Source organism: Falco biarmicus, chromosome 4, assembly GCF_023638135.1.
Source record: "Falco biarmicus isolate bFalBia1 chromosome 4, bFalBia1.pri, whole genome shotgun sequence".
Taxonomy (NCBI): Eukaryota; Metazoa; Chordata; class Aves; order Falconiformes; family Falconidae; genus Falco; species Falco biarmicus.
In genome coordinates this window covers 25372440-25388486 of record NC_079291.1, presented here as the reverse complement: position 1 = coordinate 25388486, position 16047 = coordinate 25372440, and the positions used below count along the sequence as shown (strand labels likewise).

Below are 16047 nucleotides of genomic sequence, written 5' to 3'. Positions count from 1 at the left end.
TGTTTAAGCAGTACAATTTTCTCAACGTGATGAGCTGGTGGGAGCGCATGAACTGATGTCAAAAGTGGTTACTGTGCACTGTATTAATAGGGGACGTGATAGCACAAGAGCTCTAGGTTCCTGGACAGTCACACCTCAGGCAGAGGGAGAAGAAGGCACGAAAAAGATCCACACTTTGATTTGTGAGCTTGAAGATGAGCTTAAACTTGTGAGCAGCTTTTTGGAAACAGAAATTTCTACTCCTGCATCAAATATGTGCTGGTTTTACACGTATGATTAAAAGATATAGCTTTATTACCTGTTATCTGATCATCATAAATCATTCATTCACTCTGCTGTTTCTTTGCTGACTGTAAGGGTGACACTTCAGACTGTTACCACAGGGTGTCTCTCACTGGTAGAGTTCGGCATCCTATCCATTACCACCCATTATCATCTCTGGGTCCATAACGACTTTCTGTTATTTCGTCAAGATAATTACCTTCAAAGAATTTCTTTGATTAAATAAATCCATTAATATGATCTCTATATAATACTAATGCTTCTTTGATTGAGTCTTCTCAGTTACTATTTGGAAAGTAGGCTGCGGGGAGACCTTAGAGCACCTGCCAGTACTTAAAGGGGACCTACAAGAAAGCTGGAGAGGGACTTTTTTTACAAGGGCATGTAGTGACAGGACAAGGGGGAATGGCTTTAAACTGAAAGAGAGGAGATTTAGATTAGATATAAGGAAGAAATTCTTTCCTGTGAGGGCAGCGAGGCGCGGGCACAGGCTGCCCAGAGCAGCTGTGGATGCCCCATCCCTGGCAGTGCCCAAGGCCAGGCTGGACGGGGCTGGGAGCAGCCTGGGCTGGTGGGAGGTGTCCCTGCCCCGGGCAGGGGGGTGGGAGCTTGATGGTCTTTCAGGTCCCTTCTAAGCTGAACCATTCCATGATTTTATGACAGCACTTTTTTCTATAGTTCATTAAGGAAGATCAGCATCTTTTGAAGTTTACTTTAATGGAAGCCCTTCTATCAATCAGTATTTGCGAGGTTCCAGAACAAATTAATTGAGAGAAGTAAATCTGTATGTTATTACTGCTGGAAACCTCTGTGCCCACCCCTTACGCAGACCAATTTAATGTAAATCCATGGAAATGTTCACCTAAGGAACAGTCATGCTCAGACTTTCTGAGCCCACGTCACAAAGCTACCCAAAATGCTGATTTCCTACTCAGTGAAACAGATAAATGAAAGAAAAGTTGTTCAGCAAAGTATGATCTTTTTTATCTCTCTTTTTTTTTTTTTTTTAATTTCTTCCAGAAAAGGAAGAAATGTTGTATCTGTTAAAGAAAATGAATTCCTTTAAGAAATGAAATTCCTGTCTCAGCCCATGAACACAGCTTTCCTCATAAACTCAATTGTAGGCATTTATTTTGTTCAGAATTAGAATAGCAATATTCTGAAGACTAGGCAAAAAATGAATTTTATTCCAATAGAGGAACAGTTAGGGGACATGCATAAGACAGAGCAAGCTGAAAATATTTGAAGGTAATACTGTCTTTTAAAAGTAGATGTCTAATTGATGTTGTGCACAGGTATATGTTTTTGGTTAAATATTTATGCCTTTTTCTACATACACACCCCAATACACGCTTTGAACACTTTTAAGGGTATATAATTATATTTTTGTTTCAGGTTATTCTGTTTGGAAACTCCCATTTATTTAAAGCTCTGATGGATGATTGAGGCAAATGACATGCAACAGCAGTGCAAAAAACACCTTGCACTTGTTTAACACTGTTTCGCTTTACTGTGAACTTTAAATCTTGAGAGATTTCATATTTTCTGATACCTCTTGCTTCCCCTAGTGCAGCACTGTACTTTTTACACTGGGCTTTGCATCAAATATTCCTGTTATCCTCACGAACATCAAGCAGTAAATTTCACCTGAAATCATTGAGCTGCAACTAATTAATCAACCAGCTGATATAGTAGATGGAGATGGTGAATGTGCATGCGTGCCGGTGGTACACCACCTGCTGTGCTGTCATCCACTTACTCACATCCTTCCCCTGATTTAGAAATCTCAGGAGACAATGGTAAAGATAGCTTGCCTTTGGAATATTTTACATTTGTACCTACCAACAAAATAGCTGCCTATCTCAGTTAACCTAAGTTATTTAAAGTATTTGTGCTCATCTGTATTAGTTGTTCTCCTTTCCATGGAACAATTTAGTGTCTGGTAAATTTCACTTGTTATAGGGACTATTGCTATCTCATTTTGTTGTTTCTTCCAAGCCGAAAACAAAAAGGAGCAATAGTAAGAAGAGACCCTGTGTAAAATTTCATTGAGACTTCCACGAGATGCAGAACATTGTGCTACTAGCATTAAAAACAGTGGGAGATTTTTACAGCAAATCAATTTAATATGAAGGGCCAGGTATTTTGTTAAAGGTAACTTTATGGAGAATAAAACTTTTCTTAAACAGTGAACATATGAAGAGAATCTTGTATTCTTTATACTTTTATTTGAGGATGGATATGATTTCATGTAACTAATCTATAAACACACACTTTTCTTAATAATATCTGGAATTTCCTTAAAATGTAGGTTAATTCTCAGTGAATCAGAGGCACACCCGTCTCAGCAGCATATGCTGCTATTTGATGTAGGGCGAAGATGGCAAGTGCTACCAAGATAAATCTTTAACTCCCTGTTCCCACCCATGTCCTGTTCTTATTTTTATGCCGCTCCAGATGTTTGAGATGCGTCATTTTCTCAAATGAGAGCTACAGTCACTTGGCACACGGAGCTACTCTCTGTCAGTTGGGGTCAGCAGAATGTGAGCAGATGCCATCTTTTCTGTAAGTGCAATCAATTCAGTTAAACCTTTAATTGTAAATGCAAACAGTAGTTTCATTGCTATGTAGGGGAAATGATTGGTCTCCTTTACTAAGTCATTTGGAGGGTATTGCAAGGATTATGAAGTAAGTGCTGAAAGGGTGAAAAAAACCTCCTGAATCGATTCATTGAGATCCCTGGAAAGATCTACGGCAGTGACGGAAAACACAAGCAATGATGTGTCTCTGACACATCACCTTTCTTTCCTCCCTTCCCCTTTTCCAGTAGCAGTGATGCTCAGTGATGTGCTTTAGGCACACTGCCAACGAATTTTCTCCAAATTTCCCATGAAGGAGTAAAAGTATTCACTGTGCATCACTTGTCGGTCAGGGGGAGGGCACTGGCACTAATAAAGCGAATGTGTGATGCTGGGGAAGCTCTCCGGGTCTTCTCCTCAAGTAATGGGAGCTGGAGCCCTGCCCCATCACGCTGCAAAGGAAATTGGCCAAGTACAACACCCCCAGGCAATTTTTGTGCCTGGGTTCACATTTTTTACAATTTGTAGCAAACGCTGTGAGATGTGTCCATGGGAAGAGGTGTAAGTGATCTGTGCATGAACTGGGGTTGCCTTGGGGCTGTGAGGATGACAAGATTAAAAGAGGATGATTTATTATGGTAGAAATCTAACTGAATCTAATAGCAGGTTGATCTCAATCTTAATTAAAACATATTTTTTACAATTTCCTATTTTACTTTAGAAGGAGAACTATTGTGGGAATTGGGGAAACTGTAATGCACTGCACTCATTTTGTGCCTCCAAATAACCTTTTATTTATTGTGGCAATATTTTCCATTTTATGTAGTGCCACATTTTTCCATGGAATGGAAACTTATGGAATTTCCCTTCCAAGAAGTGTCCTAGCATCTGTCTTGCTCAGCCCTAAAGCCAGTCTTTCATGCACCTAAGAATGGCAATTTCATGCTAAGGAGGTGCTGGGTGGTTCATAATCGCACTGATCGGAGCCCACACGTGGAATCAGAAATCCCGGGCTCAGCCCAAACACTATCAGGCTCTGCTGATCTGCCGCAGGTAGGTGTGTGTCGGCACCATGTGCTCCCTCCCCAGGCTTGTGGGGTCAGCTGAACTTCAAAGGTTATGAAATGATTGTTGAATATCCCTTCAGAGGGCTGCAAGAGTATCGGCAACTCGGTGCTGTAAGATTTCAGCCTTCAGCTCTGTAAGATTTTGTATGAAGAGAAATTTGGACAGTGTTACTATTTCTAGGAAGAAAAAATACAGGCGTGTGTTTTCATCTCTCTTCTTGCACCTTTCTCCTCGATTTTCCAAGCTGAGCTATTTCTCAGAGACACAGCTATGTATGGAGACATCTACATATTCCCTTGCTGGCATTTCCCAGACTACTCAGACAGCCTATCATAAACAAAATAAATGCATTTTCTGAGCAAAAATTCAGGGTCTTTAGAACATAACTGACAGTGAAGTGTTTAAAAACCCATACATGATTTATGACTTTATTTAGTCTAGAAGGAATAAAGCGTTGTGTGCATTTTGTTAATATTTACATTAAAAATGAGGGCATGATTTTTTTCCCATGCCTGAGTCAAATGACAAAGGCTTTCTGCTGCCCTAAAGCTTCTGCCTGGTGTGGAAAAAGAAGAACAGCCACACACAACAGGAAGAGAAGACCACGACGTGTATGACATCCTGTCACCAGCAGCCTTGGGAATCCCAAGAAAACCAGCTGGGAATCAGCAAGACATCCCAGCTCTTACAGATTGGTCCTTGGGTCCTTTGATGAGAGCCTTTTGTACTGCCAGCTGTAAAAATAAGGGGTGGGTGTCTTGGTGGAGGGCCCCTGCCTGGGGAGCATCCCTCCAGCAGAGAGGGGAGATGGCGTTTGCCATTCTCCCGTGAGCCCTGTCTGCTTTCCTTTTGGCCTCCATCGCACCACTTGCGGAACCTTTTCTATTAGTTGTAGGTATTGGTGTTGGTGGTGCAGGATACAGAAGTAGCTTGAATTTCTTTTGCATCAGGACCATTTACTGGACTAGAAGCTAGTATGGAAACAAAGTGAGTGTTCTGGCTGCTTCAGACATAGCCTGCATGCTGTGCCCATGGGAAGGCTGTTGGGTCACAGCTAGGTATGCAAAATGAAATGGTCTTAGAGGTGCTGCACACTCACAGCTCAGCACCTCTGAAACCGTGCAGTTTGAAACTTAGATATTTGCTCTGGACACAAGAACCCTGCTTAAATCACAGAGCACATCCAGACACAGCTTAATAACCAAAGTTTTAAAAGACTGGCAAAATACTCGTGCGCTTCACTAATCCATGTATGTATCTCTTACGTAAAAACAAAAAAAGATCTTTACATATAAAAGTGTCCTTTTTCCTTCACCCTTTGGTTCAGGTAATATAGGCATAAAGAGTTTCAGCTCATCAAATTTGACTGACTTAAAACCAATTTGGCTTTTAAGTGCAGTCAATGTATCACAGTGTGACCTCTGAATCACAGGAAGTAGCCCTTTTTTTAACTATGATTTTTTTAGCAGGTTTATACATTTCCTATATTGACGGTAAAAAGACAGGAGAAAAGATTTGTGTGCAATTATGCAAGCAGAATATAAAAGAGGAAATTATTTTAATGACCTGCAGATGCCTTTTAGATTTTTAAATTTCTGGAGCAGGAAAGGCATGCTTCTAGGAGCACTGAATGGGAAAGATGACCTAGTTCAGTTTAAAACCACAGATGAACTGAAACTACTTTTCCAAACTTCACTCCAGCAAGCAATCCCATTGAAACATGGTTTTAAAATCTTATCCAAAATTGCCGTGCTAGGAAAAGGAGAAGAAAACTCATCAGCCAACACTGGGCAAGGCCTCTCTGTGCAGGCAAGTGGCTGCTCTATCCAGGCCGATACTTGAGACGACAAGGAAAGGCAATGTTGCTTCCCAGAGTGTAAAGTCTTCAGCTTTTTATTAATTGATTTTATTAATTTTAGTTTCTGTTGGATCTGTTTAACTGCTGGAGCAGGAGAGTTTATTATCTTATCTTGCACCGCTCTCAACAATCTAGTGCTCATGACAATACCTGTCCTGGTTGGCTTGACTCCTTCCATCCCTTCCCATCTCAGACTCCTTGGGAGCTTCCCATACTGAAACAACTACCTACCTGTCTATTGCTATAATTTATTTATTTATTTATTTATTTTTAGTCAGTGGCTTATCAGCAGATTTAAGGATTCTAAAACACTGCCTGAAGTACTGTGATTGCAGCACTGTCCGCAGGGTACCTGGAAAGGGGTTTGTGTGGTTGTTTGCGCGGTCTCTGGAGGCTGTATGTTTGGAAATTACACCAGACTGTGGTTTTGAGGTTATTGTTACTGCACGTTGTTGGGGCTGGGATTCAGTGGCACAGCAAAGGCCACTTAACAGCATTTCTTATTTGAAGGTGAATCATATTTCTACTGCTGGTACAGAGACATGATGCTACTAAGGCAGATTTGCAGAATAAAAATGTTCACAGCCTTTCTGAGGTAAATTTATTGGCATTATTGCAACACGGGGAGAGGCAGCCTTGATGAAAACCTTCAAACAGCCAAAGTTGCCTCTTGCTGATGGTTCTAACGCTGTGACAGTTTTGTTCTGCTACACCTGTGAATCATTTTAGGTCATTGCTGAAGATATGACCTCGCATAGCTGGCTTGTGATTCCACACAACACTCTAAATGACTGCATTTACCTATACATTGTAGCTATTGTTCTACCTCTGAGATCCTGTTTGCACTCTTACACCGCCTGCTGCAAGCATGAGCTGGGAAGCGCTTGCTGAATCTTGATAGTTGGAAGCAGTCACACTAATTTTTAAAATCTTACAACATTTTAAGATGTTTCTCATCTGAAAGAGGTGAAGAAAACAAGTAAGAAAGATGTACAGGAAAACTGTCACAATTATCTCCACATACTATGTGACCAAAAAAATGTGGCCTGTATACTGCATATTGTATAATATACTGTATATTGTTTAATGTATAATATTGCATATAAAGCACAATATGTCCTAACCCTCCTGAAGGTTAGTCCAAATTGTCAGAAATACTAATTGTAGCCTCAGATATTGCCAGGAATAGATTTTATGAGGGAAGTCAAGATCTTGCTGTTGGGAAGGATGCTGCAGCAAGTCTGCGGCGTATGCGCCTTCACACTTGTCACTTCCCTGTGGTTCCTCCTGGCAGGGGCAGCTTGCAAATGCTCCTTGCAAAGCAGAAGCGGCAGCCCCTTCGCTGAAGGGTGATCTCCTTGAGCAATGGTTTATTTATGATTTATGGTATTTTACAGGATTTGCTTTCAGCTAAGAGGAAAAAGCGGCACACCAATGTCAGGAGGTTCATTCTAACTGACACGCTTAAACATCTGCAGAGCTATTTCAACACTGCAGATTCCCAGCCCGTTCTGTCATTTCCCAAGTTTTCCTTCAGCCCAGATAACAGCAGAAATCCGATGGAGTTTGTGTGCTGAGGGTTCGCCTTCAGAGGCACGCGCCACGTGTGGTGCTGTGGTCTCACACTCAGCAAAGCACCATGCCACGCAAGTGTGTGAAGTCAGTGAGAACAACCTGACAGATCAATGAAAGTACCTGTTGTTCTTGTGTGGGGCATGAGAATCTTTTTGGAGTTTCAAGTTTTGTGGTGCCTTTGACCTTTAACGATGGTGGTGATTTAATGTGCTACCGAAAGGCAGTTACTTAGGTTGTGTCCATGTGCCTAGAAACTTTCTGGCTCTTTACTACTGAGCAGTACAATTATTTTTAGCGAAGGAAAGGCTTCTTTAGCAGCTTCTCAGTCTGGTGTATCATGCTGGAGACGCTGATTTCCTAGAGCAATTGCTCCAGGAACACAGCTTCTAAATACCGATGAAAATCAGGAGCCGTACCATCCTCTGCACAGAGCCACGCGGAGGTGGAAAGGCAACATAAAAACACATTGTGTCTGCAGAACTGGGGTGCCCCACGGCTGTGGGTGGGCTACACAGGTGCCCCCCACCCCGACAGGCTGTGGCAGAAGTGACAAAGGCTGCGCTGTCTCCCAAGTCCCCGAGCCTCCCTGGGACCGGAACCTTCCCCGTGGGTGGGGGACAGCCCAAGGCCCCCACGGCCCGTGGGTTGGACAGACATCCCCCTCGATGTGGCTTGCGGAGGGCCGGGAGCCATGGCTGCCCTGGCAGGGACACACGTGCACGCGCACACTCGCTCACACGCAAACGTGCATCCGCTTCCCACGCGTAACCCACGCACCCCCCAGCCCCCTCGCCCGGGGCATCCCCCCTGCCCGGCGCAGCCCCCCGACTTCGCGGCAGCCCGCGCCCGGGCCTCCCCCCGCCGCAGCCCCCCCCCCCCCGCTCCGCGGCAGCCCCCCGCCCAGGGCTCACCCGCGGCATCGCCCCCGCCCGGCGCAGCATCCCCCCTCACGCCGCGGCAGCTCCCCGCCCGGGGCTCAGCCCCCGCGGCAGCGCCCCCCGCCCGGGGCACAGCCCCCTCCCGCCCCCGCCCGTCGCAGCCCCCCCCCTCCCCCCGCGGCAGACCCTCGCTCGGGGCACAGCCCCCCCGCCGGGCGCAGCCCCCCCCGCCCCCGCCCGGCGCAGCCCGCCCCAGCGCCGGGAGCACCCGGGGGCGGGAGCGCCGCTCCCCCCGCGCCCGCCCCCGCCACCGCCCCCGCCACCGCCCGGGGCCGGCCCGGCCGCCGCGGCATGAAGAGGAGCCTCCGCGGGGGCGGGGGCTGAGGCGGGCTCGGGCCTTGCGCGGCTGCGGAGCGGCCGCCCCATGCGGGCTGCGACCCCCGCGGCCCCTCCGCGCCGGGATGGAGGCGCCGGGCTGCCGCCGGCGGCAGCTCCCCGTCCTGCTGCTGTGGGGTAAGTGGCGGGGGGTCCTGGCGGCTGCCTCGTCCGAGGCGGCGGGACCGGCCGAGCATCCCCGCGGCGTGTGCGTGGCCCCAGCGGGCAGCGGCTTCTGCCGGGGCGTGGGGGCGAACTCGGGGCGAGGCGGCAGCTGGCCCTCCGCATCCCCCCACTTGGCAAGAGCATCCCTTGCGGAGGGAGGTTTGCTTCGGGGGTCCTTCTGGGGAGCGGGCGGGCAGGGCAGGGCTCGGGGGCTGCGGGGGGATTGCTGTGTCTCTGTGTGCCTCTCCCCCCCCCCCCCCTTCCCCCCCCGGGCTCTCCGTTCGGCGCAGCATCCCCACCGCCAGCCTCCCCCCGCCGGGGGGGACCCCGAGGCACGGCACAGGGCGCGCAGCCCCCCGGCAACAACGCTCGCACCGAGTGCCGACGCCAGCGAGGCCCCCCAAACCCGCCCCGGGCGGCAAGCTTCGGCTCCCGGGAAGGGTTTCGGCTGCAGGGCAGCGGCCGCTTCCCGGTGGAGCGGTTGGGTTAGAATCCGGCGAGTTGTAGAAGTGCAGGTATCCCTCAGCTTTTAATATAAGAGTAACTCTGCTGCTAGAACTCCCCTTTTTTTTACCCCTTCCCCCCACACCCCCACCCCGTCAGGTAGCTTGCCTTAGGGCGGCTGGAGTTTACGTGCTGCAGTCTAGGCAGAAGTTGCTGGGAGAGGTCAGCTCGCATCTCCTTCATTCCCCAGGGAATGCAGCGGTGTAGTTAATCCTCCATGGTCCCAGATAGCGGAGAAGAAGATCAGACCTCGTAGGTTTAGAAGGTTTATCTGAGGACTTTATAACTTTGTTTGCTATCTTTGTGCAAAACTGGTAAACACTGGACATCTTTCTATGAAAAGACCCAAAAATAAAGGGATAGTTTTGGCGATGGTGCTTAGTAGCATCACCTTTACCTGGTCTGTCAAGAGTGACATGCCAAAGGCATCAATTTTCTGATTCTCTGTGGCTTGAGGACTGCTGAAATCTTACCTTAATTGCTCAGATTTTTTGTTATTTTCCAGCTGCAAAGGATTAAAATAAATGGCCAACACCTGTCTTGCCACATAAAGGATTTGTGCGTTCTTGAACGTAGAGAAGCAGGCAGAGATCCTTTTGGGTGGTGAGGTGGCCTGATGTTACTGGGACTTTTACAAAGCAAAATTGCTTCCTGGAGACACCCCCCCCCCCCCCCCCCCCCCCCAAAAAAAAAAAAAAAAAAAAGACGTTAAGGATATCTGTTAATTGATAATGCGTTACTTTTGCTTGGAATTGGAAAGGAAAGATATAATCAAGAACTAATGAAATTAGACTAATTTCCTAGTAGAAAAGCCCTGAAAACGAAATCGAGGTTTTTATTAGGGAAAGCCTTAAGTGGTGGAAAACCAAAGTTCTTGAAGTAATACAAGCATGCTTTTCATGTCAGTTATTTTGGAAGGATTTTTACTTGACTTGAGTGTACTTTCTTCCCTTTTCCCTAATGGCTTCTTTTGATTAACCAGAGACCTGTGACCTCTCTCATTAAATTAAAACTCTGGCCAGGATCCCTCAGTGTTAGTTCCCACTGAATCCAGTGGGAAGCCTGCCTGGGTGGGGAGCGGGACAGTACTTCTGTAACCTCAGGCTGCTGCTTGCTGTGTATCTTTCTGCTGAGGGCTCTTGACACGTTCTCACTATGTAGAACCATCTGCTGTGTGTTCTTCCTTCTTAGCCAGGATGGCAAAAAAGGCAGCGTGTTTGCTCTCTGGAAGCTCAGTGGTTATAGGAGAAGTTCGATGTGCTGTAGGGGGGTGTGTGTGTGTATTGGAAGTGAAAGAATGTGTGAACTGAGGTACCTGGTACAGGGGCATGTCACCCGTACTGTTTACCTTATGAAGTGCTGATAACATCCAGAATGGGGTGAGATGGAGAGCTGGAAATGCCAGCTGTCAGGTGAAATCCTCAGTTCTTTGCTTAGCAGAGCTGTAGGTACTTAGAAGATGCCCACTTACTGCAGGATCTAAGTGCCTCAGAGATAATGATATATTTACTGTAATACCGCATGCTTTTATTTCACTTCTATGTATGGAAACTGAGGCAAGGAGAAACTTAAGGCATAAATCAAGACTTTTAACAGACTAAGTAGGTTTTCTATACAAGTTGTGGTTTTGGCATCCCTGTCCAAACGTTTGCTCCTTTATTCTTTGTATAACGCCTGCATTTCAATGATGCTATTTGTATATGAGTTGGAAGATGCTACCAGAGACAAGCTGGGTATTTTTTTGAATTCTGGAGGAATCTTTCTCAGTATAGGTATGTATGCACATACAGAGAGATGATGTGATTCATATGTGGAGCAGTTTTCCTATGTAGGTTTCAAAGACTGTCTAGAGCTGGTTGCATTTCATAACTGCTGCGAAACAGCGTTAGGGAAGCTTAGCATTTTGGCCAGAGGTGAACGACTGGACACTTGGAAAGCTGGGAACAGAGCCTGGCTCCAGGCTTGCGTTCTTACTTTCTATTTTAAAGACCATACCTCACCCTGCAAATAATGAAAAAGCTGTGTATTAAAGCCTGAATTCTGCCAGGTCCTGTGCCCCCCTTGCGTGGAACATGGCATCCCTAACTCCTGGAGAGTTTGGTTTCTAATGAGGGGGAAAAAAAGCCCCAAAAGGAAACAATTTTATTGGGTTAAAGTTTGCAGACCAAATCAAGTTTTTTCCCGTTATTTGCTTATGAATATATCATGCTGTTCTGCAGCTGCAAAGGGTGGAAGGAAGAAAAGGAAAACGGTTGTAGGAGTTCTGAATTTAATAGACCCAGGCGGGTGTGCGTGCAAAACAAAGCTTTGCGAAAAGCAGAACATCAGACTTCTGAGACGGACCGAAGAGTTTTGACAAAAAACCCTGCTCTATTAAAACAGTGTTTTGCTTTCTAAAGACATGATTTCCAACGCTAGGTGAACGGAAAGGCAGGCAGCAGACCCCATGGATACCTATCCTGAAAGCAAAGTGTCAGTGTAAATGCAACCTCTGGTTCAACCTGCTGTCGGACCCAGGCATCCTCCCTACCATCCCTCACCTGGTCTGTGTCTCCCGAGTCCTTGTTCGGGAAGGTGTTGCCCTTTTCCCGAGGTGTGCAGGTACCACGGGAGGGGTCGGTGGTAAGTGCCCTTGGCAGGGCGGTGACGGCGTTGCTGTCCCAGCCCGACCGCCTGTGGTGGCAGCCAGCGGACTGCAGGGGGCAGCACAGAGCAGCAGATGCCACCGCAGCGTCCCCGGTCCCCGCGACCCGCGGGGATGGCACGCGCTGGCCCGAGGTGACTCCGGACTGGAGGTGGGAAGGAGGAAAATGGCCTTTCTGAACCTGATTTACACCGATGAGGTCCAATCCTGGTGGAACAAAGCAAGGTCTTAAAAAGATTAGTCAGGACGAGTTTGGTACAATGCTCTGGGTGATGCTCTGTTTGTGCTGAGAAAGGAATGTACTCTGAATAATTAGAAAAGGTTCCACTGAGACGTTAAAGGAATGTGCTCTGAATAGTTAGAGAAGTACTCTGAATAAGAAAAGGTTCCACTGACGATGTTAAAGTAAGGAATGTACTGTGAATAATTAGAAAAGATAGGGTGGGCACCTGAAGGAGATAAGGAGACCTTGAGTCAGGAAATCGTTGAACAAAGAGTTGAAAGGTTTACTCCACCTAGATCCCACCTATTATGAATAGAATGATTGGGTGTCAAAATCAAATGAATATGTATGTAAAGATGTTGTAACCTCTCAGGAAAACTGTATACCTGACATCACTGAAAACTTTGGAGCTAGTTTGTCTGGTGGGAATCGGCTAGCTCCCCAGTGTTGCATGAAATAAATACCTTTGCTGCTTAAAGACAAAATTAGTCTCTGGGCAGTTACTCCGTGCCGTTTTGGCATCACTGGAAACCATTCGGGTAGTAAACTCTTGCTCTTCAGTTACTAAGATGTCCCCACCTGAACAGTAGAGTTTTAAACACCTTGGAGGTCTGAGGGCTCAGCTTTTTCATTTGTTTTACTCAGACCTGTGAGGCAAACTGTCGGAGGCGGTGAAGTGAAGCTGGATGTCTATATTGAGCCCGGCAAGTTCTATAGGTGCTTTATGTGCACCTGTAGCTATAGGTGCATATATGCACAGACCACGAGATTTGAAGAAAAGGGTCTTGGGCACCACTGGGCTGGCTCAAGGGGAACTGGGGGAGGTTTTGCCAATTCAGTTTGTGTGAACGTTGCTGCACCAGCGGTTTTTGCACCATTTGTTGTTTCAGTTTCTCCCACCTCTTTGCTGGCAACAGAGATGATTAGTGGCTTCAATTGGAGGCAAATGAAACAAATTCCTTTTTTTCTTACCAAGGACAGAAATGTGGTGAGGGGGTCCTTAACAAAGCACCATTTGCTACCACCTGCGTCTTTACTATTGAAATTAGTGCTTGACAGAGAGGTATGAAGAAAGCAAACTGTTCTCATTTAGGGCTCGTAAGGAGATTAATTTTCACAAACATAATGAAGCCTGTTTTAATTCACACCTCTTGATTTTAGTGGAAGCTGTCACATGAACCATCTCATTTTAGAATAGAAGTGTAGTATTTTGTTTTTTATGAAAACAGCCTGTGCTTTTTTTCTAAAATAAGAGTCTCTTCACAGCCAGGCTTGCATTGAGATAAGCTGGAAAATTATAAATGAAAAAAATGACATTATTTTAATGTAAGTGTATATGTACACCAGCCTAAGAGCTGCCTGGAGAACGGTCATTTGGGAGGAAGATGTGTGTGAGTGAGGAAAGGAGTAGGAAAGCTGAACAGGAGGAAGCCTTCTTTTCCAGAAGTTTTTAGGTTTGATCTCTGTTCATATGCTTGCTTCCCTGAAACCAGTCTGAAAAAAGGAGGCAGCTTTGTTCCTCTCTAAAGGTTTTAAAAGAAAATGCGATGGCACTGTTAGAAATGGTCCGAAGGCTACAGAGGGTGCCAGCCTTCACCTTGAGAGCAGCTTGGTGTGACCTACGGTATTGGCTTGAACAAGGGGCATGCCTGCATACCAGCTGGTGGCCTCACATTGCCCCCTGGCATACGGGATTTTGTCTGCATGAAGCCAGCCTGATGGCCTGTGAAGCCAGCCTGATGGCCTTCTGCAGATGGGATGCCACTCGCTGTGCCTCTGCTCTGAGACCAGGAGACTCGATTGGAAGAGGATGATGTAATGGGCACTGCTGGGGCCCTAGCACAGCACCGGAATGACGAAAGCACATCTTGCTTGCCTCGAACCAGATTAAGCTGATACTCAGCAAAGGACTATGCAGAAGCACCGCACCCTGCAATAAAGCATCTGTCTTATTCTTTTCACACCCTAATAAATGTGACTAATTTTCCCTTATTTTGGACAGTGCAATCTGGGGAAAAACTCTGTGGGCTGTCTGAGAAGAAATATTCTAATTCCCGTTGGCCAGTAATGACTGTCACTTCTTAGGGGAATTCAGAGTGTTGTTTCCAAGTGTTGGAAGTGACAGATTTCTTTTGCATTCCTTTCTGCTCAGAGATTGATGCTAGAGACTCTGATCTTTAAAAAAATATTCTTGCATTGTTGTTGTCACAAAATACACAGTTTGAGATTTGATAGGGTGTGCAGCTCTTGGTCTCTGTGCCCTCCTGCCTTCTGCAGAAACGAAAAGAAGGTATTGCCTTAGGGTATTGCGAAGAGATGAGGGAGATACTGGGACAGAAATAGCATCTTGTTGAGGTCATTCAAGTGCTCATCAATAAGACACAAATTCCAGGTTTCTTCCAAGACTCGGACTTTAAAGCTCTTGGACTTTAGCTTTGGCCTGTAGTCCCCTCGCTTGCTCTCTCTCTTGTGCACTGGAGCACACCTGCAGGGCTGTGAGGAAAGCGTCCTCCTGGTAGGGTGGTGTAAAGGCCACAGGTGCTTGCAGTTAGTGTCAACATCTGAAGGGACTCTGCTGTCTCTGAGGTACCCAGAGATGTTCTGCAGCTTTGGAGTGGAGTGGGGCCTTTTCTCAAAGGATATCTCAGCTTTGGCATCAGGGCTTTGCCTCTTGGTAGCCACGTGGGGCTGGGGAACGGTTTTTCTCTTCATGTTTGTTTTTGGCAAGTGGCTGAAAGCATTATGCTGCCTTACCACTTCTCTGGAGTTCATGAGCTGTTCCAGCTTTACTCCTCAAGGATCTCCAGGTATCAAGAACGTAACTTGTCCAATTTAATATTAGGTTTCTTTAAATGTATTTAGCAATGTGTGATGTACACTTCCTATGATACAGCATTAAGCCTACATGTTCAAGTGAAATAGGAAAAACGAATTTGTTTGGGCTTTCAATGAGGAGATGCTCAAAGCCAGTATTTCCATGAAGTCATTGATTGTCATACAGTATGTGTGAAATCTCTTCTATTCCTATTCAATTTTTAGAAAAGCAGGTCAGTATGTAGTTTTTTAATAAGCAAAATGCATACTTCAGGATAACTCAAAGTCTTAACGTATCACACCACCACCCCTATAACCCTATCCCCCCCCCCCCCTGCCCCCCTTCCCCCAATGTATCATATTAAAAAATCATGGGAATCTCCTTACTTATTTTCAACCAGTGGACCTAGACTGGATTTGCATTCAGGGAAGTGGCACTTCACTGTTAGCTAATGTTGTTGCTGAATATGCTTCCAGGGGTACGTTTGGTGTAGGAAGTGTTCTACTGTAAGGTACTTGGTGATGCACAATGAAGTAGAGGCAGTGCTGCTGGAATAACCATTGGTTCGGTTTCTATTTAACTAGCTCTAGCGTAAACCAGAAACACCAGCAAGGTCAGAGCAATGTGAGGAAAGGTCAAAGGAAAATTAAGCTCCTCAAAATATTTGTGTTTTCCTGTCTTTCTGCATTTTAAGGTGTTGGAAAGAAATGTTAATACTTTTTTCTTGCATTTGATTAAATATTATTGATAATGGGGTGGGAATCACCCTCTGTGGGGTAACATAACATTTTAAGCCCAGTATTTTCAGTGAGTTTTAATTGAAGTGTTTTTTCTGGTGGGGCAGTAGAGAACAGGTAGAATATGCATTGCAACACCACGAGGATGTTTGATCCTGTACTGGTCTGGTGAGGATTTTGGCTGCTGTTGTATGCTGAGTATGCCTTAGACGTATTTGGGTTTTCTTTTCCTCCCAGCTACTTCATACTTTATCATGCAGTGAATTACAAAAAATCTTGTCAAAGAAGTAGAAATTGTTGGCAGAAACAGTCAAAAATAAATGCCTTCTGTAGGGAGTGGGAGA

At 46.0% G+C, this 16047-nt stretch overlaps 1 protein-coding gene across 3 annotated transcripts in view; it reads left to right on the top strand.

Moving 5' to 3' along the window:
- The first annotated feature begins 2750 nt into the window (after positions 1 to 2750).
- The window catches only part of RAMP3 (receptor activity modifying protein 3), a 61319-nt gene continuing 48022 nt past the window's right edge, over positions 2751 to 16047 (top strand). Inside the window, exon 1 of one of the 3 annotated variants that reach the window (XM_056336440.1) lies at positions 2751 to 2847. In XM_056336440.1, coding sequence (XP_056192415.1) covers positions 2766 to 2847 — 82 coding nt within the window. In that variant the 5' untranslated portion in view covers positions 2751 to 2765. Of the gene's footprint in view, positions 2848 to 8574; positions 8754 to 16047 lie in introns of those variants that run through there. The other 2 variants (XM_056336442.1, XM_056336441.1) reach the window with 2 other exon arrangements.